Source organism: Stegodyphus dumicola, chromosome X1 (genome assembly GCF_044657685.1).
Source record: "Stegodyphus dumicola isolate Sdum_Otavi_A_Nest chromosome X1, ASM4465768v1".
Taxonomy (NCBI): domain Eukaryota; kingdom Metazoa; phylum Arthropoda; class Arachnida; order Araneae; family Eresidae; genus Stegodyphus; species Stegodyphus dumicola.
In genome coordinates, this window is record NC_140780.1 from 131,657,520 (window position 1) to 131,683,535 (window position 26,016).

General features: G+C 34.4%; 1 protein-coding gene across 1 annotated transcript in view; it reads left to right on the forward strand.

Annotated features, from left to right (window-relative positions):
* LOC118189055 (uncharacterized) overlaps positions 1 to 26,016 on the forward strand; it is a 42,106-nt gene that overhangs the window by 9,919 nt on the left and 6,171 nt on the right. Inside the window, exons 5-7 of the mRNA XM_035359590.2 lie at positions 16,621 to 16,973; positions 20,089 to 20,449; positions 23,915 to 24,091. Coding sequence (XP_035215481.1) covers positions 16,621 to 16,973; positions 20,089 to 20,449; positions 23,915 to 24,091 — 891 coding nt within the window. The remainder of the gene's footprint in view (positions 1 to 16,620; positions 16,974 to 20,088; positions 20,450 to 23,914; positions 24,092 to 26,016) is intronic.

Consider the following 26,016-nt stretch of genomic DNA (forward strand, 5'->3'; position numbering starts at 1 on the left):
AATTCTGATTTTTATTTTAACTACATTGTCTTTTAACTTTTATTTATAAGGTAATTCTCCCGCTTTCTTGGCATGGCTTCGTGTAGTAGTGGTTCTGCACGCTGGGTCGGTATTCCAGAGGTCCGTTGTTCGATTCTCGGCGAAGGCGTTTGTTAATTTTTCATCTCTCCGGCTTTTCTAATTAATCTACTGTCTCTACATATTCATTGCGATGGTTTACAGAAATAAATCGTTTGAAACAGCATCTAATACATATATTTATAAATGATGACTATCCATTTATTAAAACAAGTTTAGTTATAGTACAACTGAAAAAACAGCATTTAATAACTTTCTACCAACTATGAGAAGTGAGAATAGATATTTCTTGTAACTATAGAATATAAAATATTAATGCAATATATTTGTGATGCATTACTTCATAGTATATTGAACTTATGCATAATATAGCAAAGGCGTATTGGGCATTCATAGAACTTTTGTTAACCTTTGAAATAAAAAATGACTCTTCTGAATAAAGAAATCTTTAGCTGCCCTCGAAATCGATTAAGTGTTTTAATATACTTACGCTAAATACAAGGTTGTTTTTACGATTTTGATTGTCACATTAGCGAGTTTCTCTTCTAGTCTAAAGAAACCTTGTTTTTAACGTCACTCGTATTCAACTTGTTATACAAAATACATTTAGATATCTGATTTATAGTAAGAAATAGGATTTAGTGTTTAAAATTAAAACATTTGAACTAGCTTCCTGATTTTATAGTTAGGCTTCCTGATTTTATACTTATTTTAAATGCAAGCCTGACAGGGCTTGCATTTAAAATAGCTTGCTGATTTTATAGTTAGGGTATCATATTACACGATACCGCATATTGTGTTCAACTTAAAGCCTCAGCAGTATATAAGCAAATTAATAGTTTACCAAACCATGCACATAAAATGTATTTATACCCAGGGCCGGTGACAGAGCATATGCAACCGGTGCGTCCGCACCGGGCAACAGAATAAAACAGTGTCCCGAAGATTAAAAATTTAGCAAGCAATGCTAAGAAGCATAGAATACGTGAAAAAATAGTAATATGAAAGAATCACACTGACTTCGAACGTCTATGGAGTCTTAGTATTCAATGCTTAAAAATAAAATAGAGCAAAAGGAAAATACGAAATAAAAATGGCCAAATAAACTAAGTGTAATAAAGATAAATATACTTCTCAAAACAACACTTAGGAGATATTCTGGTTCTAGATATAAAGACGGATAAGGAAAGGTTTTGTTAGCTGATGCTTGATCCATAGGTGCTATAAACTATTACGGGGAAAGATTGCTCAGGGAATAAGAAATAATTCATTTTCCTCGTTTTCTATCGGAAAGCAAAAAGTCCATATTTTGTAAGTATAATAAACAGGAATAAAGAGCATAATTTCTAGGATTAAAAAACTCATTAAATAAGAGAGGTTATCAAGGAGGGACTGGGATATTCTTTTCCACTCTTGTAGAACAGAGATTTTCAGTTACTGAAATGTTTCTGGTGGGTGAAAAGCGACCATTCGTTCTTCCTAGAATGTCCCAAACATTTTCGATTGAATTGAGGTCTGGAAAACGTGGCGTCAAGTACATTCGAAGTCAAATACTTTGTCAAAAATATCTACTAATCAAACACGATGTGACCTGACGTTACCTTTCATGAAAATGAGTTCATCTCCGACGACTGCAGTGTAAGGTCCGAGGATCTCACTTCTATATCGCTGAGTTGTCAGATGCTCATTTCTGATGATACACATGTTGGTTCGGCCATTAATACAGATATACAGATCAGAAAATCAATTCACTTTATGAAATCGGACACTTTCGTTCACAAATGCAGGATTATCCTGAGTGCACATTCTCTCCAAATGATAATCTGTCTATTGTCAAGTTATGCACCAAAGTGGGACGGAGAAAACAATATTGCTCCATTCCTTTCGTCTCCGTCTAAGATGCTCTTCTGCTCACTTTCTACTGGCAGTATCGTAGTCAGCTGTTAAAAAAGCACAAACCACGGGTCTGCTTAGTTTGTAAGTGGTAAACCACCACTACTAAGTAAACCACTACTGAGGAATCATTTCGAATGGCTTGAGTTGAAATACTGTGCCAATAGCCCTCAAAAAGTACTGTTGTAAAGAAGAGGCGTTCATACTATCAAATATCGGTCGAGCCATCACATTCGGCCCACCAGCGGCCGAGCGGTAAAATCGCTGAACACTGGTAGTTCGGTCCGAGGTTCGAGTCCCGCGAACGGGCTGGCTGCATGGGCGTTTTCGTGGTTTTCCCCATGTGTAACGTGTATACGAGCCTGTTTCCCTTAGAAAGTCCTCCACGAAGGCATCCCTCCTCTTAGGCAGATAGCCCTAGTGTGCTTTGCCGTATTCTTAATACACACCAACACCATCACATTCGCTGCTACGAAGCCTTCAGCGAAAGTCAATAGTTTCTAGTCTCCTCCTGCATAAAATATGCTGCAGATCCCTTTTTCTATTCTTATCGGAAACTTGTTAATCTTGAAGTCACAGATAAAATTTGCATATTCCTAAATTTGAAAAAGTCATAATTTTCTTTTATAATGCCCTTTCTTTTATTTTTATTGAACTACTATTCTATTATATGTTGCTTCATACTGAACTTACAATATCGCCTTGTTGTTTTGAGCAGCGTATTTCTAGCAATGCTCAAACGGTAGGCTAGAAGTAATTATTATAATATGTATGTATGCTTTGTATTGTATAAGCTGTGAAACGTTTGAAGTAAGTTATGCATGAATTCTTTATCTAAAGAATATCACCTAGGCAAAGAGATTTTGCATCATCTAAATAGAAATGTTAGTGAAAAATAATATTAAAGTTAAAAATCATCAATTATGTTTCGGCTTAGAAATTTACAGGTACGTTACATTTCACAACTGATCATTTTTAAACAGAATTTTGAGAATGACAAACTGATTAAAGTTGACATTTGAGAGCGTAGTTTCAATCAAAAATGATCAAATGCTAATTAGAATTTATTATGGGCAACTTAAGTTCAGTTAGACTACATACTCCTGATTAATAAAATATAGCGTCACAATTTTTGAAAATATAACACCTGAGATTTATCAGTGTACACATGTTTCATGAAAGAAAGAAAAAATTATTAGATAACTTTAGTTACTATGGTTACAGACATCAGATTCGAATACTAAACAGCATCTTCATAAAATTTAAAATCAATTTAATTAAAAATTTTGTAATTAATTATTCACTATTCTACTGAATAACTCAATGTTTTGTTACATGAAGTGACTTTCTTCGAATTTTCAGCTTACTATCAGACTTGGGTATAACGAACATATGGGCTCTGCCAAAATTTCAGCATACGGTTATTTCTTCCCTTATGTTCGGAAGGAGTAATATTTAAATCAAACTCCTATTTTGCAATACTCAAAATTTGATAATACGAATGCTTACGAAAAAATATTATCAGAGAAAAGCCATATAAATTCATATGCTAAAATATTATACAAAGTATTAAATTTCTGTTTGCTCTCTTTGGGCCAACTTACAGAAGTACGACGTAGCAGTTACAGTTTATGTTAATAATGCATCAGTTCAAGATTGATAGACATCGGTGTTACTACGGCTTCTACCTCAGGTACTTGCGCCTCTTTATAAATGTTCTATTTCCCTGTAGCTGTGATTTATGTCAACAAAGTAACGGATTCAATCTTCGATTAGATGTAACACAGAACTTGTTCAGTATGCAATCTATTGACTTTCAAGTACCCACTGGGTTTCTAGGATCGTTAGATTTAAATCCTGTTGACCCTTTATCGAGTAATACTCAGACTTCACTAGATACCTTGAAAAGATTTGTAACAAACAGGGTGCATGTGGACACCCATTGAATATACCTGATTTGATATAGTCACGGAACAAATCCAAGATCTCTTTAACTTGATGCAACACTGAGAAATTGCAGTTATTCGGGTGCATAGAGATACACAGTATTACTTAAATGTCCCTCATGTTTTGCGCGTCGGTTTATTTATATTACTGCACATTTTTTTAAGAAACTTAGTGCATATAATGTAAGCACAATTTATTACTAAGTGAAATTGTAAAACTTGCAAATTCATAGTAAACAAAATTTCAATTAATTCTTTAATTCAGTAATTTCAAAACTTGTGCCTCTTTAGAATTACATCCTATAATTTTTCACATTTCCTTTTGATTGACAAACAAGTCATTACTTGCCTCAATTCTTTTAAAATAAAAATGCGAAAATGAAAGTTCTGCTAGTATTCCCCTTCTCATGTTTGTCTGTTCGTAAAATGAGTTATTCCTGTTACTCAACCAAGTGAAATGCTTTTATAAATTCAAACTTTGTACGGTATATCCATGTAATATATGAAACATGAAAGAGTATAAGAGTTTTATGCATTACAATCATGATTTCGTTACATTTATTGCCCTTTTAACTAGCTTTAAAGCTTTAAGCTACTTTTAGCCCTTTTAACAGTTCCAAAACTTCTCAAGAATCTTTCTAAACATACTGCTTAATATTCAATGCAAAATATCAGCTAGTTTGTTTTAAAATATTTATTCAGCCAAGATCAGACAACTATTCCTCATAACGAACCTCAAGACCCCATTATTAAATTAGCACATATAAATTATACTTGAGCTTGAGGCTGCATTCCCTCTCTTGACCAGTCTGACCGGCGACTTAAAAAGGTTAAAAGTTACATAAAAACTGGTACTGGAAAGGAAAGATTGATTTACCAAATCAGGTACCCAAAGATATTTCTTTTGATAAAACAGAAATAACAAATTTACGAAATATGGAAACCACCAAGAAGCATTTGTGTGTTCTGTATAGTTTGGGAGAGGGGGAAGAACCGAAAAGGAAAATAACTGATGGATCGTAAGTTGTCCAAAATCTAGAATATAAAAATGATTACATATTTTTTTTCTTTCTTAAAGATTCGGTCTCAAATTAATAGTGAGATAATTAATTACTATGACATTCAGTAAGTGCATAATTATAATAATTATCGATGAGACGATTCTTCTTTTCTGAAGAGTTTTTATATCCATGTTAAAGTTGCGGAAAAAATTGTACACACACACAAAAATCTCGCTTAACGAGATCAGTTAATTCATATACTAATTTGCATTTCGCAAAGTTGCGTTAAATAGTTATAATAAAAAATACAAATACAATATAAAACCATCAGTGACTGAACGACTAACATCGCTCAATGATGTAGTTCGAATCCCGGCGAACACATAGGCTTCATGGACGTTTCGAGCGTTTTGCCACATGTATATGAGTCAGTTTCCCATAGATGGACCTCCATGAATGCATCCCTTCCCTTATGTGGGATAGCTTTTGTGTGCTTTGTCATAATCGAAAAGAAATGATAGTTATAATTAATAAATCAGTAATTAACTAAAGTAGTAAATTTAAAAAAACAAACAAAAGAAAAGCATCGTAAGCTTAAATTACGACGTCTAATTTAAATTGTTTATTTTTATTTAATGTCTCCAACCATTTGATTGAGATATTTTTACTAAAATAAGTAAATTTACAAAAATGTTAATATTTTTTTTTAAATATTAAGTAACTTTTTTACGGAAAAATCAAGCTGGAATAGAGCTCGAAATTTTCATTTTATCATAGAATTGCGCGGCAAATTGTGATCTCTTTGGCAAGATTTCGGCAGGCTTCCTTAAAAGCTTTATTCATGTCAGGATAAACATCAAGTGCGCTTAATGTGATTGAAAAATACTCTTAGACAAAACAAACAAAAAAAAAAAAAAAAAAAAAAGGATGCACCAAGAAGGAGTTATCCGAATGGGACGAAAATCGGTAGAAGTGATGTACATGTACAGAAAAACAAATGACTACAGTTTGAGAAAAATTGGATTATTTTAAAATTTAAAGTAAAGATTTAAGTGATTGAACTTCACAAAGTGAAAAAGCCAGTAACGCGTTTGTCCACCTCTGGCCCTTATGCAAGCAGTAGTTATTCGGCTTGGCATCGATTGATAGAGATTGATAGATACCAAATTCTGTCCAACTGGCGCGTTAGATCGTCAACATCCCCAGCTGGTTGGAGGGCCCTGCCCATAATGCTCCAAACGTGCTGAATATGAAAGAAGTCGGGCGACTTTGCTGGCCAAGGTAATGTTCGGAAAGCACTAAGGCAAGCACCTTAGAACTTCGTCGACGTACCGCTGTGCTGTAAGGCTGCGACGGATGACAACCAAATAGGTCCTATTATGAAATAAAATGGCACCCCAGACCATCACGCCTGGTTGTCGGCCTATCTGCCGGAAGACAGTCAGGTTGGTATCACACCGCTGTCCGGGGCGGCTCCAGACTCTCCTTTGCTGGTCATCGGGGCTCAGTTCAAAGCGGGATTCATCACCGAAGACTATTCTACTGCAGTCAGTGACATTACAGTGCGAATGAGCCTGACACCAATGCAAACGGGCTTGACGTTGTACAGAGGTCAATGGTTGTCGGCGCAAGGGGCACCGTGACCGCAGCCCCCTTTCTGCGAGCCGTCTGTGAATGGTCCTTGCGGTCACTGAAGCACTGGTTGCACGTACAATCGATGATAATGATGCATCTGAGGCTGTGAGTGCCGCTATGACGATTGCTCGGTCTTCACGTTCTGTGTTTTCTCTATTTCTTCTATTTCATATAGCGTAAAATAATCTTGTTAATTAATTAATTATTCATTTTAAGTAAGAAATAATATAATTCTCTCATTCGCACTAACTAATTCTTGTTACCAGGATTTTCTTCTATCCGGATAACAGTTTTCGACAGATCGTACGAATTAATTGTCGCAAAACAATAACTTAATATTTATTTAGAATTATCAGGAGCAATCATATAGCTCGAAATTTCGCCCTTTTTAATGATATAAGCATTTAGTCGACTAGAGAAAAACATTCCAGATTATTCTTAAAAACAGCATTCTTATTCATTTATTTTGATTGTAACCAACAACACTAATTCTGTGCATCTTGCATGAGAATTCATACATTGAATTTTAATAGGCTTGTCTAATTTATGCAAAGCTTTTAGGAGCTACCTGCCTAAGTTCCATCCCAGTTATGACCAGCATTATCTCTGGGTCGGAATTCGCTATCCCCCTTCACCTTCCTGATCTCGCCAAAGGATTTTTGAATTAACAGATTATACCATTTCGTTTTCTCAATCATGAATGTCCATGTCTTGATCAGAAGTCAAACTCATGACTAACGTTATATGCTGTCATGTTCAGCTAATCAGTATTTAGGAACATTAGGTTATTTCGAACCGGGAAGATGAAAAATGAGCAACGTTTTCGCCCTGAATTGAACTACGAACCTCTGAATACGTGCAGACCACCACACCACGAATGCATGCTAGGAAGGCGGAAGAAATATCTTATATACTTCCCCTTTTAAAGGGCCACTGGAGTTTTAAGGGGAACCAATCGCCAAACCATGGGTGTGGAGAATCATCATCCACGACCCTCTTTTAGTTCGAACGCCACTGTAGAGACATTAGGTTATTTCGAGTTGGAGATATGAAAAATGAGCAACGCCTTCGCCAGGAATCGAACCACGGACCTCTGGATACGCACCCAGGGTGCAGACCACCACATCACGACGGCATGCTAGGAAGGTGGGATAATATATATAATAAATATACCCTCCGAGTTAATCCATGAGCTGCAATAGAGATTAATTTTGCTGCGAGATTTTTCAGCTTATTAACATCCAAATGTTAAACTACTGTACATTCAAGAGAAAATTATTTACTCGTTTACCTATTTTTAAATCCTTTGTCAAAGTTGTCCGTGTTCATAAACTATAAAGTTTTACTTTCAGGTAAGTTCTTTCCGCATATGCATGACTTTCAGCTTCGTAACTCGTAACTGGGATCAAATTCGTTTGTTAAATATTGAAGAAATGCATTTTTAATTGGAATCTTGTGTTAGCTTTCACTTCTTCAGACAATACCTTAGATATTTCTTATCACATAGAATCCATGCAATTTAAGAAGGTGTATGCTTGGGTGGGGGAAAACATCTAAATTTTATAATAGTTTAAATATCTTCGTCTCATTCCTGTATGTTTTTAATCAAACTTTTCATCATATCAGCAGTCGTTTGTCTAAACCAGCGGTGCCTAACCTTGTGCTCGCCAGCCCGATTAGGTACTATGAACAAAAAATATTTTTAAAATAACCATTCACTTATATTTCTTATTTGTTAAAATATGGTAAGCATTTACAGTCATAGATATTTTGCAAGACGTTATAAGATAATTGATTGCTGACTGATGAAGTTGATAGCGAACATAGAATCTTATTGCTTCATTCAGATGTTAGATGGCTCAGCAGGGGAAAAGTACTTCAACGATTTGTAGAACTTCTTTCGCCAATAAAGTACTTTTTGGAATCCGGAAACGAAAGTTATAAAGAATTAGACGATAATAATTGGTTATCCGATCTGTATTTTCGCACGGATATAACAGCTGAACTGAACAAACTGAGCGAAGATCTCCAAGGAAAAGGGAAAAACCTTTTTTCAATTGACTGAGACTGTAACTGCTTTTGAGATAAAGTTTAAGTTTATGGATAAATCAGATGAAAGAAAGAAATTTCACCCTTTTCAGAATTTATCAAGCCATATTAATAAACACAAGGCAATTGAAACAGAGAAATACTCGGAAAATTTAAATGCAATGAAAAATAATTTTGAACTCCTCTTCTCTGATTTCCATAAAGCTCAACTAATATTGTTATTCGTCTCAAACCCATTTGCCGAAATTAATATTTCAGATGTATCACATAAGATTGGAAATATGTTTAATAAAAATGTTGATGTTTTGGAAATGTGCTCGCGATAGGCCAAAGGATGGGCACCACTGCTCTAAACCATTAGTTTTCTATTCTGCTCATTCCACGGGAATAGCTTTCTGTGTGTGTATGCTATTGGTGTCCAAAGGAGCATAAAAACCCAAGATGATCGGCACGTTTTCCTCTTATTGAAAACAAGCAAAAACGATACCCCTGCTCAGTTGGCTCTAAATATTTCAACTGCTACGGGCACCACGTATTTGATCCAGACTTCTGCTAAGATGAATACTTCTGGCAATATAAGCGAGGGGACACGTCAGATGCATGACCTACTCTAGCGCTGTCGAGCCAGACTGTAGCAGTGTCATGAGCATCGTCACTAGAGACAACGAAGAGGTTCAGATTGATTTTATCAGAAGAATAGTGATTCACTATCAATCTCATTAAAAGCAGTTATTCTACCAACTAGTGTAGGGAAATTGGGGAATGCATTACTAACAATAAAACATTCCAGATTTTGATTATTTAAGGCTGAGAAGAGATGGCACAGATGGGAGTGATGCATAATGGCGAAACAATCCCTACCTATCTTTACAGTAGAGTCTGTATCTTTACGGCAGAATTGAATTTTAAGGAGATTCTAATGTTTCACGTTTGTGTTTTCCAGATAACAGCGAATTCAGACTTTATGCACACAATTGAAAATACTCGCCCAGACAGGGCGGATGGAAAGCATGACATAGAAAACATGAATGAAAAAAATGAAAATCATATTAAAAATGTCACGCTTCATTGAACTTCGAAGTGGCCATATTTTCTACTGATGTTGAGAGGATGTGGAAACTTGCTTTTCTTTGACCTTTTCATAATGAATAACGAGAAAATTGTTACTATATTTTTTTTATCCTGTCTATTCTACTTGTTTTCTTAATCCTGGTTCCTTTCTATGTCGGAGTTCCTAACATTTCGTTCATATAACGATACCAATAATGTTTATGTTGTGGATTTGGATGCTTCTTTCTCCGAAGAAATTTCACTCTTAACCCCGAAACGTCCGTGTTACTCAATAATTATCAATGAATTATTAATGAGGCCCAATTAAGGCTCATTTAAGGTTATGGAATCTTAATATCAGTTGTTGTTGTTTTAAGCCATCCCCTTGAAGATTTTGCTTTACTTTCACAAAAGAGTTTTTCGAAAGAAAGGACGTCGAGAAAACTCTTTCGTTCTGCAATTAAAAGAACAGGATTAACTTTATCTCTTTTTGTTGGTTCCTCTTTATTTTCGGAAGTTAACAGGGGTCGAATTTTGTTTCGCATGTGTTGACTCACTTTATAAGTGTCAAGGCGACAGGTTTCATTACAGCAGTTGTGCATCTATTCATTTGGGGGGGGATTGAAAATAAAAAAAGGAATAGCAAAAAATTCATCCACTTGGTCAAATGTAGTTTTATGTTTTTTTCTTCAACCTGTAGAATTTAAGTGGGTGTTGATAAGAAATTTCTTCGAGGCTTGTGCGTGAGTATAATTGAGATTTGGGTTTGATTGATGAGGTGTTAAGAACAAGATACAAAAGAGAAGGGGGCAATTTCGCGCACAGGGCCATTCCTAGGCCATTGGTTGCCCGCGTACTTTCCTAAGATTGCCGCTCCCAAAATTTAAAAAAAATTTCAATGATTAATAAAATTTTTACTTCATATTCGCTAAGTACTTATATATGACAAATAGTATAAAAAATGCTTACATTTGGCAAGTACTTACAATGAATTTAGTGAATTTAAAATATTTATTCGTAGTATCGGGAGAGTCCGGCCGCCCCTGATTTTCGCCGTCCGCGTACTTTCACGCGCTGTAACCCCGATAGGAACGGATCTCAACCTATTGACTAACGCGAACCACCTAAACAAAAATTGGAACCACCACTACATTTTACAATGGTTATTTTTCAGCTTCTCTATAGAAATATTAAATATATATATATATATTTTCTCATATGCACAGCCTGTTGGCTATTTGTATTAAATATGCACACATAAAAATATTAGATTAAAAATAGACTACCATTTCAACTATCAAAATTTGAGTTATAATATTTAATTCTAAAATTTATTATGAAATTTTTGGCCTGTTTAAGAGATCAATTTCTTTATGTCTGGTCATATTTCCCTTAGCTTTAACCGTAAATTAGGATTCACTTTTAATTTTGTTCTGTAATTTTTTTTCAACTATAACATGGAAGAAAATCCTCATTCACACAAATAGGCTCTGCAAAAAAGGAATAAAAATTTAATAGCTTTATTTGAAATGCCTTTAAATTATTTTTTTCAATTCTGCCAAAAGTTAACAAGTGCGTTATTTTTAAAATCTTCACTTAGAGTTCAGTCACAGAAAACTTCTATCAATTGTTCTTTTTCTTCACGAGATTTTTGAATTTAATCGTTAGAAAATACTTTTTTACTTACTTCGTTTCTTTGCGTACCACCGGTTGAGAATCGCTGTCCTAGGCCATTCCGATGTATGGGCCGTGAGTTCCATTTGCCAGGCAAGATGGTATTGGCGTTGGTCTGTCTTCAAAAAAAAAAAAAAAAAAAAAAAAAAAAAAGCCTCTTCTTCCAACTAAGGTTCTCAACTGATTTTATTTATTGATTTTATCTCAATATAGGGCCGTTCCTAGCGGGGGTGCAGCTCGTAAAAGACTACGGTCAAAATCAGGGACGGCCGGATTCTCGCTATACCAAGCCTAAATATTTTAAATTTATTAAATTCTCTGTAAGTGCTTGTCATATGTAAGTACGTTATATGCAGTTTGTCATATGTAAGTACGTTATATGCAGTTTGTCATATGTAAGTACTTAGTGAGTTGAGTTGAGAGTAGAATCTGGACACCCGTGCGGCTTACTAAGACTATTCGGGTCTAGTCCAGGTTCCGCAACTATCCGGGGCAACACCTGATGGGGCCTATAAGAGCATACATTGGTCCTGTATACATGCTTACATAGTTCATAACATATGCTTATAGTTACATAGTTCATAATATATGCTTACATAGTTACATAGTTCATAGTACATGCTTATGTACAAGTAGTTCATAATACATAGATCTTTCATAAAAGTACTTAGTGAGTAGAAATAAAAATTTCATTAATCATTGAGCTTTTTTTTTTATTTGGGGGCGTCAATTATAGGAAACTACACGAGCAGCCAATGGCCTAAGAACGGCCCTGCAGTTGATTATATGGATTATATGCTTCCAAAATAAGATTCTTACACTTCACATTCTGACTGAGAAATATAAAGGGCTCTGTCTACTATTATTCTCATAGCCAACAGAAGAGCATCTAGACAGCGGTCCTTGAGTACGCGGGTAAATATTGAATTCGCAGTCCCTCTTCCCAAGGGCGTTTCTTCTGTCATCAGTGAGATCAATGACGAAAGTTCTCGTGTGTCAAAGCTTGTAAAAAGTTGCACCTCCTTGTGTGCAGAAATAGAGTGAGGCAGATTTAACGACAGTTGCAGTTTGACAAATTCGCCCTTGATGAAGAAGAAATTTTGAAGTTCTTGTGCATGAGTTTAGGCTTTTAACAGGGAGATGAAAACTGGTTTGGAATATTCCCTCACTGTGAGTTAATTTTTAAAAAAATTTTTATATCATTATGTGTTCATAAACTTATTGCGCTTAAATGATTTAAGTACTTACGGGAAGGATAATTCTGTTGCTGGTATTGTCATACAGTAATTTAAATGAATGATTTTGTAATATTTAGATTTGTTATGAGAGACAAGAAAGTAAAGTTCCTTTAAAGGCAAAACGATAATTTATTCATTATTCAAAATATGGAATTATTTTTAATTAACAAATGAGATGTGCGTTTTTAGGCATTTAAGAGAAAAATATGATAGGGATCTAGGTGCAGTTATCCCGGCTGCTTGTTTATTATTCCACCTAGAAAAGTAATAAATGTGCTTATTGTTAAATCGTTTATGTTTTACTTTGTTACTATTTTGTGGTTTATTTTGACTCCTCCATTTGCTTGAACTGTAAAGATTTTGGAAATTCGGAGACCTACTTACTTGGGCTTATTTATAAAAACACGACGCAAATCTGAGTAAAAATCGCTTATTATTATTACTGAAATGATTAATTGAGATAATGAGGTCATTTGAAGGTGCTGAGGAATTGGTTAAATTCGGTTCTTTTTTATTTAAATATATTTGCCCAGTACCACTTGTGTGATATCTTGCAGAAACTTCTAATTATCATATTCCGAAAGCTTATTTAATAAATAATAAAAAATTTCTTAAATATATAGTAGTACTCTATGGGACATCGCATATCCAGACGATAAAACAGTCTTCAACATAGTTTGCCACCTCAAACAGTCAAGCCTGTAAATGCTGGTGTGTTCAAGTGCATCCGAAGTCCTTATTTTTAAATATCCTTTAGCATTCCAAGACTGAGCACGCAGGCGATAAGTAAAGCACATGAATTTATACTTTAATACGTATGAGAAGTGTTTTATAAACATAGTATTCAACACATATGAGAGAAATATCATCAAATACAATTTTTTTTGTTCTATTTGATATTATGTTAAAATACAGAAAATTAAATAGAATTAATAAAAAGTAAAGTTAAATTATAATAAAGTAAAGTTAAATTATAATAATAAGTAAAGTTAAATTCCTTGTCTTCAATATATTATTCATCTCATTTGGTGCTCCATTTTATTGGGGGTATACAAAACTTCTTGGGATTTTCAATGATAAACTTCTGTTAAATCCGTTCCGTGCGTTAAGAAAATATGTAACTTACTGCTTAATTTTAAATGAAAAATACATTTAATTAATTTTAACACAACGTTTATTATTAAAACCATTTAATTTTAAATGACGTTTTCAGAATGAGCAACTTCTAAACGTTAGATGGCTTTATTTGTAAATTTTTCTCTTGTGTAACATGAACGAAAGTCCTTAAATTTCACCATGAAGACATCTCTCGGTTTGGACAGATAGTCCTTAATTAACTAATCTAACTTTGTACATGAAAGTTCTTTCAATCTGGAGAAACTTCAGAAATGTAGACTTACATTTTTGTAGGCTATATTCGGGACAAAATTGGTTGTATTCTTTTGTTCTACTGTACTCTTAATTACGGTGTCCGCCGAAAACATCCCGGACGAAAACCTCGCAGAGAAAACAACGCAAGGAGGAAATGTCGTCAGCGTAAGGAAAAAACGTCGTCATCGTAGGAGAAGAGAAAACAAAGAGTAGACATAGCAGTTCTAAAATATCGTGATACAAACCATCGTCCTCGAAAATAAAACGGTTTAAAGACTTCGCAGTTAAAAAATATCTTCATCGAAGATATCGTAGTAAAAAATAAAGGGCCTACAAATCAGCGTATGACAATAACATCGCAGAAAACGTGTTTTTCAGGCTTTAAATGTTGTAACTGCATAGTCACACAATGATTTGAGAACGCAAGAAAGAACGAGGAATATTTTTAAATTCGAGTCCTTCCAATGGGTGATGTAAAAGCGAACTACTCATTTTCGTTGCTAATAGCTCCCTTGTTGAACTGGCCGGCTATAGTGGCTGAGTGGTAAAATCGCTGAACACTGGTCGTTCCACGGATGCATGAGATTTTTTGTGATTTTTCTAATGTATAATGTCGGTACAATGACAGTTCTTGAGAAAGTCCTCCTCAAAGGCATCCTTTCCCTTACGAAGATAGAGCTAGTGTGCTTTGCGATAATTCAATAACTCCAAATTCCCTAATGCAATATTATGCAACTGATATGTTTCCTCGCAACTAACGAATCAGCATCCAAACGATTAACTGCACTTTGTATATGAAAATGTTGATGACACTTTAAGAAGACGAATAAACTCAAACAAAGCAGCATTTAATTATCTCTAAAAGAATAGATTGACGAAGGTGAAAGAAAATAATCTGATAATTTTATAATTAACTAAACAAGTTTAATAAAGATAACCTCAAGCGGTTACTCATCTTCCTTTTCTAATCTTTTTTTAGATAATATTTTTCCTGAACAAATACCAGTAAAATTTATAAAAGACTTTAATTAATTAACGACCTTAAGGCATTCATTGCGTAAGCTAAAACTTCTACTAATTGTTATAATGAGAATTAATTTTCTACTAATTTTCAGTTTTTGAATGCTTAAGTTTCCTTCTTATTTTTTCGATAAAAACTTTAGTTAATCCCTAAATATGAAATACAAAAGTAAAAATACTTCTGATTTCTTCTTGCAGTCACAAATCGTTATGCAAATATGTATGCACACTGAGTAAAAAAAAGAGGAGACAATTCTATATCTCTCGTTCTACTGGGCTGATTGACGAAATTCAACTTGCTTTTTTATGTCTCGAAAGCGCGACTTAGGATATGTATTAAATTTAAATATAGCATTGCGACTTAGGATATGTATTAAATTTATATATAGCATATTTTGACACAAAATCGAACTTTTTCTGAACTAACATACCATTTTTTTTCCATATTTCGATTCTACAACTCAAATTACGCCAAAGTACCAAGTTTTGTAAAAATCGCATGAGTAGTTTTTAAAAAATTAGCTCTCAAAATTTTAGCTCCTCAATGTTAATTGAGTTTGGTATGTATTTATTAATCTCTCTTTTTTATTAAACTTATTTGATTCTTCCTTTCATATTTCGAAATTTAGATTCATTCCAAATAAAATTCGCCCATTTTTTATGATTTATTTTTAAAATTTGTATTTTTTAATAATTTTTATAAATTTTCCAAAAACATTTTGAATTATAGTCTATCAAATTTTTACCATCATCTTAAAGTAGACGTATTTCTAAGCATACCTGCAAAAAATTACACTTTTTTTATTAAAAATTTCTGAAGATATACGTGAATTTATATATTGGCGCATTTTAAAATTTCGCATATTTGTTGAAAGCGATAAAACATCAAATGTGGTTTAAACACTTTGCTAAAATTATTTGGAAGCAGAAACGAGCATAAATGGAAGGATTGATTGCCACATATTAAGAAGTTTTCCAAGTGAATTATTCTTGGAGCAAACTAAAAAAATTCTGCCAAGAAAAATTTTTGAATTTCTCCGTAAATTTCTCACCAAATTTTATAAAATTTAGTATCTAGGTATAATTTGAATCGTAGAATCGAAATATGGGAAAAAAATTGGTATGTTATTTCAGAAAAAGGTCCGATTTTGTGTCAAAATACCTATGTTAGAGCAATGCTATATATAAATCTAATATATATTTTAAGTCTTTCGAGTCATGAAAAACGCAATTTGAATTTCGTCAATCGGCGCAGTAGAACGGAAGATATAGAACTGTCCCTCTTTTTTTTTTTTTTTTTTTTTTTTTTTTTTTTTTTTTTTTCCCGCAGTTTATAATTTGTAAAGCCTGAAAAAGTCATGTCCGCGATGTTATCGTCAAGCGACGATTTGTAGGTACTTTTTTTTACCAGGATATTTTGGACTGTGAAATTTTTGAACCGCCTTATTTTCGACGACGATGCTTTGTACCACGATGTTTTAGAGCTGCGATGTTTTCTCCTTGCTTTCATTTTTCCTACGATGTTTTGTTAGGAAACGTTTTCCACTTGCGTTGTTTTCTCCGCGATGTTTTCGCTGCAGCCCTTAATTACAATTGTAATTCTTTTGCTTTATTGTACTCTTAGTTAAAACTGTAATAAATGTTATGAAAAGAATTATTTTTCAGCTGGACCGTATCACCGTGGAGCATATGGTCGAACACGTATTTGGCCGTCATTTGCTTTAACAGTCTGTCCAGTTATCATAGGCGTATTGGTGGACTATTTCAGTGATGTGGCTGGAGTTCCAGATTACTCTCCAGCATACTTCATTTTTGCAGCATGTGAACTGATCACTTGTTCCTTAATATATGCCTTGCCTTTGCCAGTTGGAGGGAATACCTTTCGGTATGACGTTTCCCAAGACTATACTACAAGAAATTATGGAGACGAAACTGGACAAAAGTATCATCTTTCCCTGGAGCTGGTTGTTATCACAGTGATTGCGGTGCTTATTGGAGCTGCATGGGGAATTTCTCAGGTATACCTAAAATAATATCAGTGTTCTTTATTTCATACTTAAATTACATCTAGTAAAGCGACGTGAGGAAATATTCAGTGAAATCGTCCATAATAATATAAAAAATATATTTAGCAAGATACGGAAGATACAACGAAATGGCAATCTAAAATTTCAAAATTTATTGCTTTGACAGTCAGGTGGTGCCTGACAAAAAAATGTTCACTGCGCCGGACAAAACGTGCTTCTGGCGACTTCTGCGGTAGTATTAATAGTATTAAACTAACATACTTAAATTAAATGTTTGGCACATTTGGAGTCTCATTAAGTGTAGTGCCCAACACGGTCACTCATTTAGGACGTCCTGTAATGCTGCATTGCAGTTAATCTGAGATTTATTTGCTCTCTTGAGTTATTTCTTGCCCAACTTAAGTTTTATCCTTACATTATTTCGGAGCGAAATAAATAATTACGTATTTTTAGGCTTATATTTCTTCTTATCCAATCCTTCCTAGCACTGTTCTCTTTCTGTTCTATTCTAAGTCACATGTACAACGCTTCTATATTAGTCTTTGTCTCTTATTTAAACTCCACGATTTTTTACTCGTTTCAGATGTACTTTTGATTTATCTGATACAGATGTATTGCATTTTTCAATATGTAGTTATGTACAGTCATTAGAATTTATTTTTGAAGCAACGGTCATGAAAAATGAGCGATGTCCTCGCCGGGACTCGAACCATGGACCTGTCGAATACGCACCGAGTGTCCTGACCATTACACCACAGAGGCATGCTAAGAAGGCGGCGGAAATACCTTATATACTCCCCCTTTTCAAAAACGACTGGAGATTAGGAGACACAATCGTCAAATCCTGGTGGTGAAGAATCATCATCCACCACCTTTTTTAGTTAGGGCGCCACTGTAGCTTCATTAGGATATTTCGAAGCAGGAGACATGAAAAATGAGTAATGCGCTCTCCAGGACTCGAACCACGGACCTCTCGAATACGCGCCGAACGTGCTGACCACTACACCACGAAGGCATGCTAAGAAGGCGGGAGAAATACCTTATAGTTACAGAAGGAAAAAAAATCTCAGCAAATGGGCACATTTGCTTGGGTAGTCTTAAATTATTAATACAGTTTAAAATCTTGTTGTCAATCTAGTGACTATGCTATATGTATGAATAAAAAAACGCTAATAAGAAATCCTAACAATATTTATTTCTAACTGCCTACAGTCATTTCTTGATAATTCGAGATATAGAAATATTTTTTATACAAATGACCCACATTTCATTGATCTACTCTTTCCACTACCTTCATTTTAACCACAATACATTCTACGAGCTTTCTTCACATTTTATAAATTTAAGATCAAGGTTTCTTTATTTTATTCCATTTTTGTGAGCATAAAGTTCGCAATTAAATTTTATACATTTTTTGCTGAAATGGTAGTAGTGGTTTGTTTACAGTTTCGCATAGTGAGTTATTTACAGTTTTTCAATGCACCATTGCATTTACAAGATAAAAAAGGCAGAATTAGAATTTCGATGACTTCCGGTTTTCATCATTGCTCTGTTCCTTAACTTGTCGAAAAGAAAGAAAAGCTGTATCTGAAAACCAAAATACGCTGCAGGAAAGCATGTTTTCAAATAATGATAAAAATTATGCAACTATTTAATAAGGAATCGTTATTTGCAAACTAGATAAGAAACGGAAACGCTGAAAATGCACATACGCAAGTGTACATCGATACCGTTGGTCGTTAGACATATACTTATAGTTACGGAAATATTTCAAATGAGGTAAATATTCATATTCTGTCATTTGGAACTTTAAAAAAATCAATTTTGTAAAAATACGAAATCGAACTTTTTATACGTTCGCCCGGTCCCTATACTTATATTTAAGAAAATTTTACATTCATTATAAAAAATTAAATTAAAATCATTTGAACTTCGGGACAAAAATTGACCGAGATACTTTATTTTTAAGTTGCACATACATTCAGGGGGCGCACATAAATTTCAAAGCAAAATGTTTGCATCTGTGCGTAACTGAAAACGAATTATTATTTTAGAAAACGGTTACTGGTTTTAAGAAATTTAGAGAGGAGTATTTCTATGCAAGTTACCATGAAAAGCATTTAACAATACGAAATTGTTAAAAAATAGATCTTATACGTAGAATCTTAGAGAATTCTAGAAAATACTGACAGTTTTCAATATTGCCATTAGTACTCAGCCAGCTCGTACCGTTACTTAGAAACATTAAAACTGAATAATATTTCTGCTTTGAGAAGGTTTTTATGATTAAAACGTTATAATTCTAAAGTAATAAAACTTTATAAAACTATTATTAATGCATTTTAGAGTGAACATACTTCTGCAAAAACTCTCTCAGCATGCCAGTTGTAACAAAATTACAAATTAATGAATGTTACTCATTAATGAACCACAAAAGAATATCATTGTATGGCATATAAGAGGAGAAATCAACCTCAAATTATTCTAATTTATTTATTAACTTACCCTTCAAGGAAAGTTTGAAATGATATCAAAATTCCCAAATACTGAAATTCCCCAGTCAATTTTTCGTACACGTATTCCTCGATTTTTCAACCAATTTTTGTCGTACAGGAGTTTAACATTTTGTGTTTAATTTTTTATAATGTGTATAAAATTTTGCGGAATACAAGTATTGGATGGCTTTATAAAGGTTGAGAATTTTTAATTTTCATCGAATTAATTTCTTTTCAGTTTAAAAATGTCAAAACATGAATATTTGCGTAATTTAAAGCATTTTTGCAACTGATAGTATACGTTTACTATCAATGGCTGATAAAATAAAGGCCGGGCAAGGAGTTTTGTGAACACGGTGTATAATTAATTCACAGAAGCATTATTCAAGTACTATTAAAACACTTTTTTAGATTTCCAGACATCAGTGCTTTGAGTTTTGAAAATTATCGATTTTTAACCATAGTCTTTGTATATGGGGATAAAACACTCCAACTGAATTTCAGAATGAAAATTTCACATAAAAATTTCTATCGAGGTAACACCTATCAATGTAAAAATCAAAATTTTGCTTAACTGCGAAATATTTTAGCTTTGTATTTTTCCATTTCAGGTATTTGATCCATTGCTGTACGAGGATATTGGATTCAATCATTTGCTACTGGGTACAATGCAGTCTATCGGCTTTTTGTGCGGCGTACCTTTTTTGTGGGTATCAAAAAACTTAATCCAGAATATAGGAGAAGCTAATTTAGTATCGGCGGCGTTTGCATTTCATGCAATTCATCTTGCAGGACTATCATTCATAGAAGAATGGTCCCACTGGTGGTGGGCATCTCCGTTTGAAGCAATGAAAGCATTCACCGTACCGATTCTTTGGTTAGCTCTCGTTGCAACTGTCGAACACGACGGCAGTAGCAAAGGGAAAAGAATTGCTATGCATTACATACTGGTAGTATCTCATTTTGGCGTAGGTAAGTTATTTTAACAATTTTTGTATATCTCTTAACTTCCGACTGATTCTAAAAGGATTTATATAATTGTTCTCTTATTATATTAATTTATCTATGCATGAAAGTACATTACATTACAGTCTGATAGGATTTTACCATTAAATGAGTTAAAATAATACCTGCTGTTGCCAACTGATAAAATAAAATTTTTATTGTTAAATAACGATAAAACTTTAACTTACAAGCAACGAAAGAATATCACCTTTGAAATTTATAGTTCTTGTATCAGCGTTTCCTTTCTGAACAAATAGTATAAATATGGAAACTCAAAGATGCACTCTGCAAAATTAAGAGAATCTGCATATTATGTCGAATTTCTGAAAAACTAATGAACAGATTTTAATGAAGTTTGGTATGAATATACGTTTATAAAAGAATAAAGAGACGTATAATTCAAAAGTCATTTTATATACACATGGTTATCAATAACTCTCATAGTGCAGAGATGAACAAAATATTACGTTGTGACATCGAATAGAGAATGAGGCTAATATGCGCTATGGTCAATTCTCGCAGCCAGACATGTCGCGCACCATGATAGCATGCTGAACAGGAGGCAGTTGAGCAGCCTCTGTAGCAGTCGATTCTACTTCTGCGGCAACGCAGTTTTCAATTCCGGAATGGCTGTCGAAGAGGGATGGTAACAACAAACAACAAACTCTTATAACCGCTGCTGCTACTGAAAGCAACTGCGGTGTTTTGTAACGAATTGCTGCCAGTAAGTGGGTTTGAATTCACGCTTATAGACACTCCGTTATCTCACTCCTGATTAGGCAGGAGGAGACAAGTGCTAACTACCAAAGTGGGCAAAAGCCAATAGGCTAAAACAAGGCAAGGCACGTCAGCTGGGCAAAAGGGCCTCAAAGAAAAGCCAAACGGTTAAAAGAGAGGGGGTGCCTTTCGGCTAAAAAGGAAAGACGCAAAAAGCTAAAAACTAGTCTGAAGAAGGGGAGAGCCATCACGGCTAAAAAAGAAGGGGAACAAGTGAAATGAAGAAAAGCCTATCGACTAAAAGGGGCTGAGAGGGAAGGCTAAACGGCGAAAGGGGAACAGAAAGCTTTGTAAGCTTAAAACGAAAAAGAGGGGAAGAAGGATGGTAAGATGAAATTGTCCTTCCAAAGAGCGTCTCAAACATGCTGTAGAAGATTAATCTTAGAAAACATGGCAGGCCAATCCATTAACTGAATATCTTCAGTTTACAGGTAATCGTCCACCAACTGAATCCTGTGTGAACGAGCAGTGTCGTCCATTAACAGGAACCAAGGACAAACTGTGCCTCTGAAAAGTCGAACATAGAGCTCTCATATCTCTTCTCTATACCTCATAGCAGTCAGGGTGCCTTTATCAAACACATGCAGGGGCGTGCAGCTGTTTAACATAATACCTGCCCCAACCATTGCACCTCCTCCATCGTAATGATCCTTTTCCCTGGCGGGGAAGGGATGGTATCGTGTTCCATGTTTTCTCCAGATATATGTACGCCGAGAATCAGTGTCCAAACTTAATCTCGACTCATCTGTATAAAGCACGTTGCTCCGCTGAAGTCTGGTCTAAGGCGCATGCTGGGTGCACTTGCAAAAAAGCGCTCTCTTGTGTGCCGCAGTGAGCGGGATGTAAACAAATCTTTTGGCATACAACCCTATCTCCTGAAGCCTTCGGGCAACTGTAGAGCGTGAAACTCAAGTTCCAGTAGCTGCATACAGCTTATATGAGAGCAGTAAAGCTGTAGAAGTCCAGTGGCGCAGCTCTGAAAGTGCCTAATAACGTTCTTTATTCGTTGTTCTAGATCTTGGTCAACATTGTCCAGATCTTGATATGAATCCAGTGTCCTGAAACTATTTTCACAACTGCAGATGATACTGGGCGTTATATTGTACTTTGTAGTCACCTGAGCTTGTGATTGGCCTGCCTCCAATCTACCGACAATTTTCCGTCCCATTCCGTCATCCGTGTCAACTCATTTAAACTGATACCTTACAAAATTTACCCGAATTTTGCAAGAAACACGGCGAATGTCGTCAAAGAGTACGAACACTCTCAAAACCCATAGTGCGCTTATATCCCATCCAAACAATCATAGCTCAGACACGCGCGGGTACACTTACGTATTATGTGACGTACGTGTACGCTTACGCTTACTAACGTTTACGGCTGAATATTTGTAGAATTCTTCGGAGGCATAATGGCATTATTAATAATTTTGCACACGAATGTATATGACCATTTGGAAAAGATTCAATTTGAATAAAATTAAAAAGAAAATGCATATAGAGGATTACGATCAGTATGTTAAAATATCTCACTACCATCAGATTTTATTTTTACAGCCGATTAATGCACAGAAGTTGATTTTGGAAATTTTTCAGTCGGCATAATATTACAACGTTAGAAACCAGTTTTACGTATTATACGAATGTAAAATCACAAGTACAAAATATTGTTAAGAAACAGAGATGAATTTATTTCTTAAATTAATCACTTTTCTAAGGTGATACGCCACTTTTATCATACGGAAAATAAATTAAAGGTCTTTGGCCTTGTTGACTGGCAAGAATTTTGCCTTTTTCTCGGAAAATGACGAACTGAAAGTAATAAAACCCTTACGAGGTGTTAATCAAGTACCATATAGCTGATTAATTTTTATCATTATAGATAGAGAGATAGAGAGAACTAGAGCTACGAAATTTTGAACATCCTAAAAAAGAAGCTGTATTTCTCAAAGCGTTTTTTCTTCAAAATTTGATTTAGATTTCAATTTAAATTCGAAACGATTGTTTGTCAGTTTTTCGCACAGAACTTCTTTTAACAAACAAAGTCTCATAAATGTACTCTTTCTGCTATGGGAAAGAAAAGATAAAGATTTTTCAAAATGAAATTTATACCGAAATTTCAACGTAATTCCTTGATTTTTAGCCATTTTTCAAAACCTGCTCGACTTTTTCGACCATTTCACGTCCAATATTTGAAAATTCCCACATTCAAAAATGTATCTCTTATAAATTTTTGAAATTTTCACAAGTTATAAAGTTTCGCTCCCTTTAAAATCAAGAATGTAATGGTAATTCTTAAATAAAAAGATTAATTAAGCAACTTTCTGCATTTTTTCCCACTATCCGCTTTCACAATCATCCTCAAGTCTTGCTTGCGCAACCAACCGAAGGCGGGCGGCACAAGTACCTACTACATCTAAATAGTAAATAAAAATCAAGAATTACCATCCTGCACGTAAAAAGCAAACTCATCAATGCTTCCTGATGAAGTATTCTGATGAGCCTGCTCTGCTATTTATTCCAAAAAATTAGCATGATTAACAAAATACATTTAAAGTTACTAGAAACTTATAATACTTCTCTAAATTACATCTTCAGTGATTTTAATTCACGCAAAACATTTACTCAATGTTTTTTTTTTCCTTTTCCATGTTAGGTCGAATAATAGGTTGCTCTGTCGGCGGTCTCCTAGGCGAATATTACTCCATGAGTCTGTCTTACAGAGTTATGTCATGTTTCTGCGTTTTTATGGCTATATTCTACTTGTTTCTTCACCACTGTTATATGAAGCCACGCCATCGCAAAATAGTAGCTGCAAGATGCGCCCTATTAAGTAAGCAGATATTGTCAATTATTTTTGTTATAATAAGATATTTATTAATACTTTATCACTACTTGTAGATTGTTCGTTTCGCTGAAATAAAAAAAAGCATTGACTTTACGACTACTTAAAAAAAGGCGTATTAATTCATGAACAAGCAAGAAATATGAAAGAATATGAGAAATACGATAACAATAATAAAAACTGGCTATAAATATGAATACATGAAGAACTGTTCATTACCTGATACCCAAGATATTTTGAATAAACATGAAACAAATGCAGTTTCGTTCTTGATATTTCGATTTCTTCTTTTATTACAAAAGATCCTTTCATACGCAATCCAGTCCGTCAGATTCGGTGGATTAATCGCATATATTCTTTTCAAATGGCATGCTGAATACAAAGATATGAATGCATACCATTTAGCTATCCGAAAATAATTATACACTTTTATATCTTATTGAGAAACATAAAAAAAAATTATCGAAATGTCGGTCAACTAAACATTAGAGGCAAAAGGGCAAAAATTAATAAAATTCTAATTAATGTGCATAGCAGTAGACCACGTGCTGCATAATAAGATGCTTTAATTAATAAAGTAAAGACTTTTAACTTGTCAAGTTCAAAATCTAAATCTGCCTAAATCAGAAACTGGGTTAAATTATACGTATCCTATTCATCCTCTTTTCTGAAAAAATTCGCCGCCTTGCTCGAGATAATAGAGACTGGTTTTAATATATCGTTGGGTTTGGGATCGAATATGCAAGTTTGTGGTGTTTCTTCACTCTTTTGTGAGTTTTAGATCGGTCTGCACTCTACTACTGCATACTAAGCAATATGTCGGATATGAGACATATAAAAAAACTTATTGTTTAGACTATCTTTCGACAAAGGTCTAATCAGCAAGCGTCTGATGCTTAGGAAGATGCACTAAATTAGGATAGGATACTTTTAAAGATTGGCAGACGAAAGAACAATGTATGCAACGAAATCCTATGCAAATGTGAAAAGTCGGGCAGAATGTATAAAATGTTTCTGCGAATGTATAAAATGTCTTCAGGATAATCTGATGTTCTTGTAGAAGGGTTCAAATGTCCTGTCAAGAAAAATCTGAAACCTCCTATGCACTATGTAGAGCAAATATCTGAGCTGAAACTATGGTAAATGCCGACAACTAAACATTTTTCTTTGGATCCAGAACTGAAAAATGTAATACTAGTGTTGCTATATTTTTCAGCTGATATTCATAAAACGTATGAGTCGAAGTAAACTGAACTTGAAACTAAATCCTTAAATTCATGTATCAAAAAGTACCGTACGAAACTATTCCGAACTTTATATTAATAGAATTACTTTTCTATCCGGAGAATTCAGATAGCATTAATGAACAGATTTATATAATGTATATAAATAATATTAATAAAAGTAATATTCATGAATGAAAACAGGCTCCCGAACAGTAAAGTCGCTGAATACTGGTAGTTCGGTCCGGGGTTCGAATTCCGGAGAACAGGTTGGTTGCCTCGGCGTTTTCGTGGTTTTCCCCAAGTGTAACGTGTATAAGAGCCGTTTTTCTTTAGAAAGGTCCTCCACGCAGGCACTCCTTCCCTTAGGCAGATAGCATTGTTACTTTTTCATACAGATCAGAAATGTTTTGAAATCGCTCACATAGATTATTAATTTTGAGCCGTAGAATGGCACAAGGCAAATGAGGGGAGAAATAAAAATACTCGTTTGGTTTCTTGACGCAATAAATTTATTTCAGCATAATTTCCATCAACAGTAAAAGGCGATAAGGAATTTTCTCCCTCTTTACCGCGTGCCTGCGTGGTGTAATTGGAAGTACTTTATGCTAATCATTAGAAGTACTTCAGGGTAGCAACTGAGTTCAAATCCCGAAAAGAGCATTACTGATTTTTCCCACTTTCTGCTCC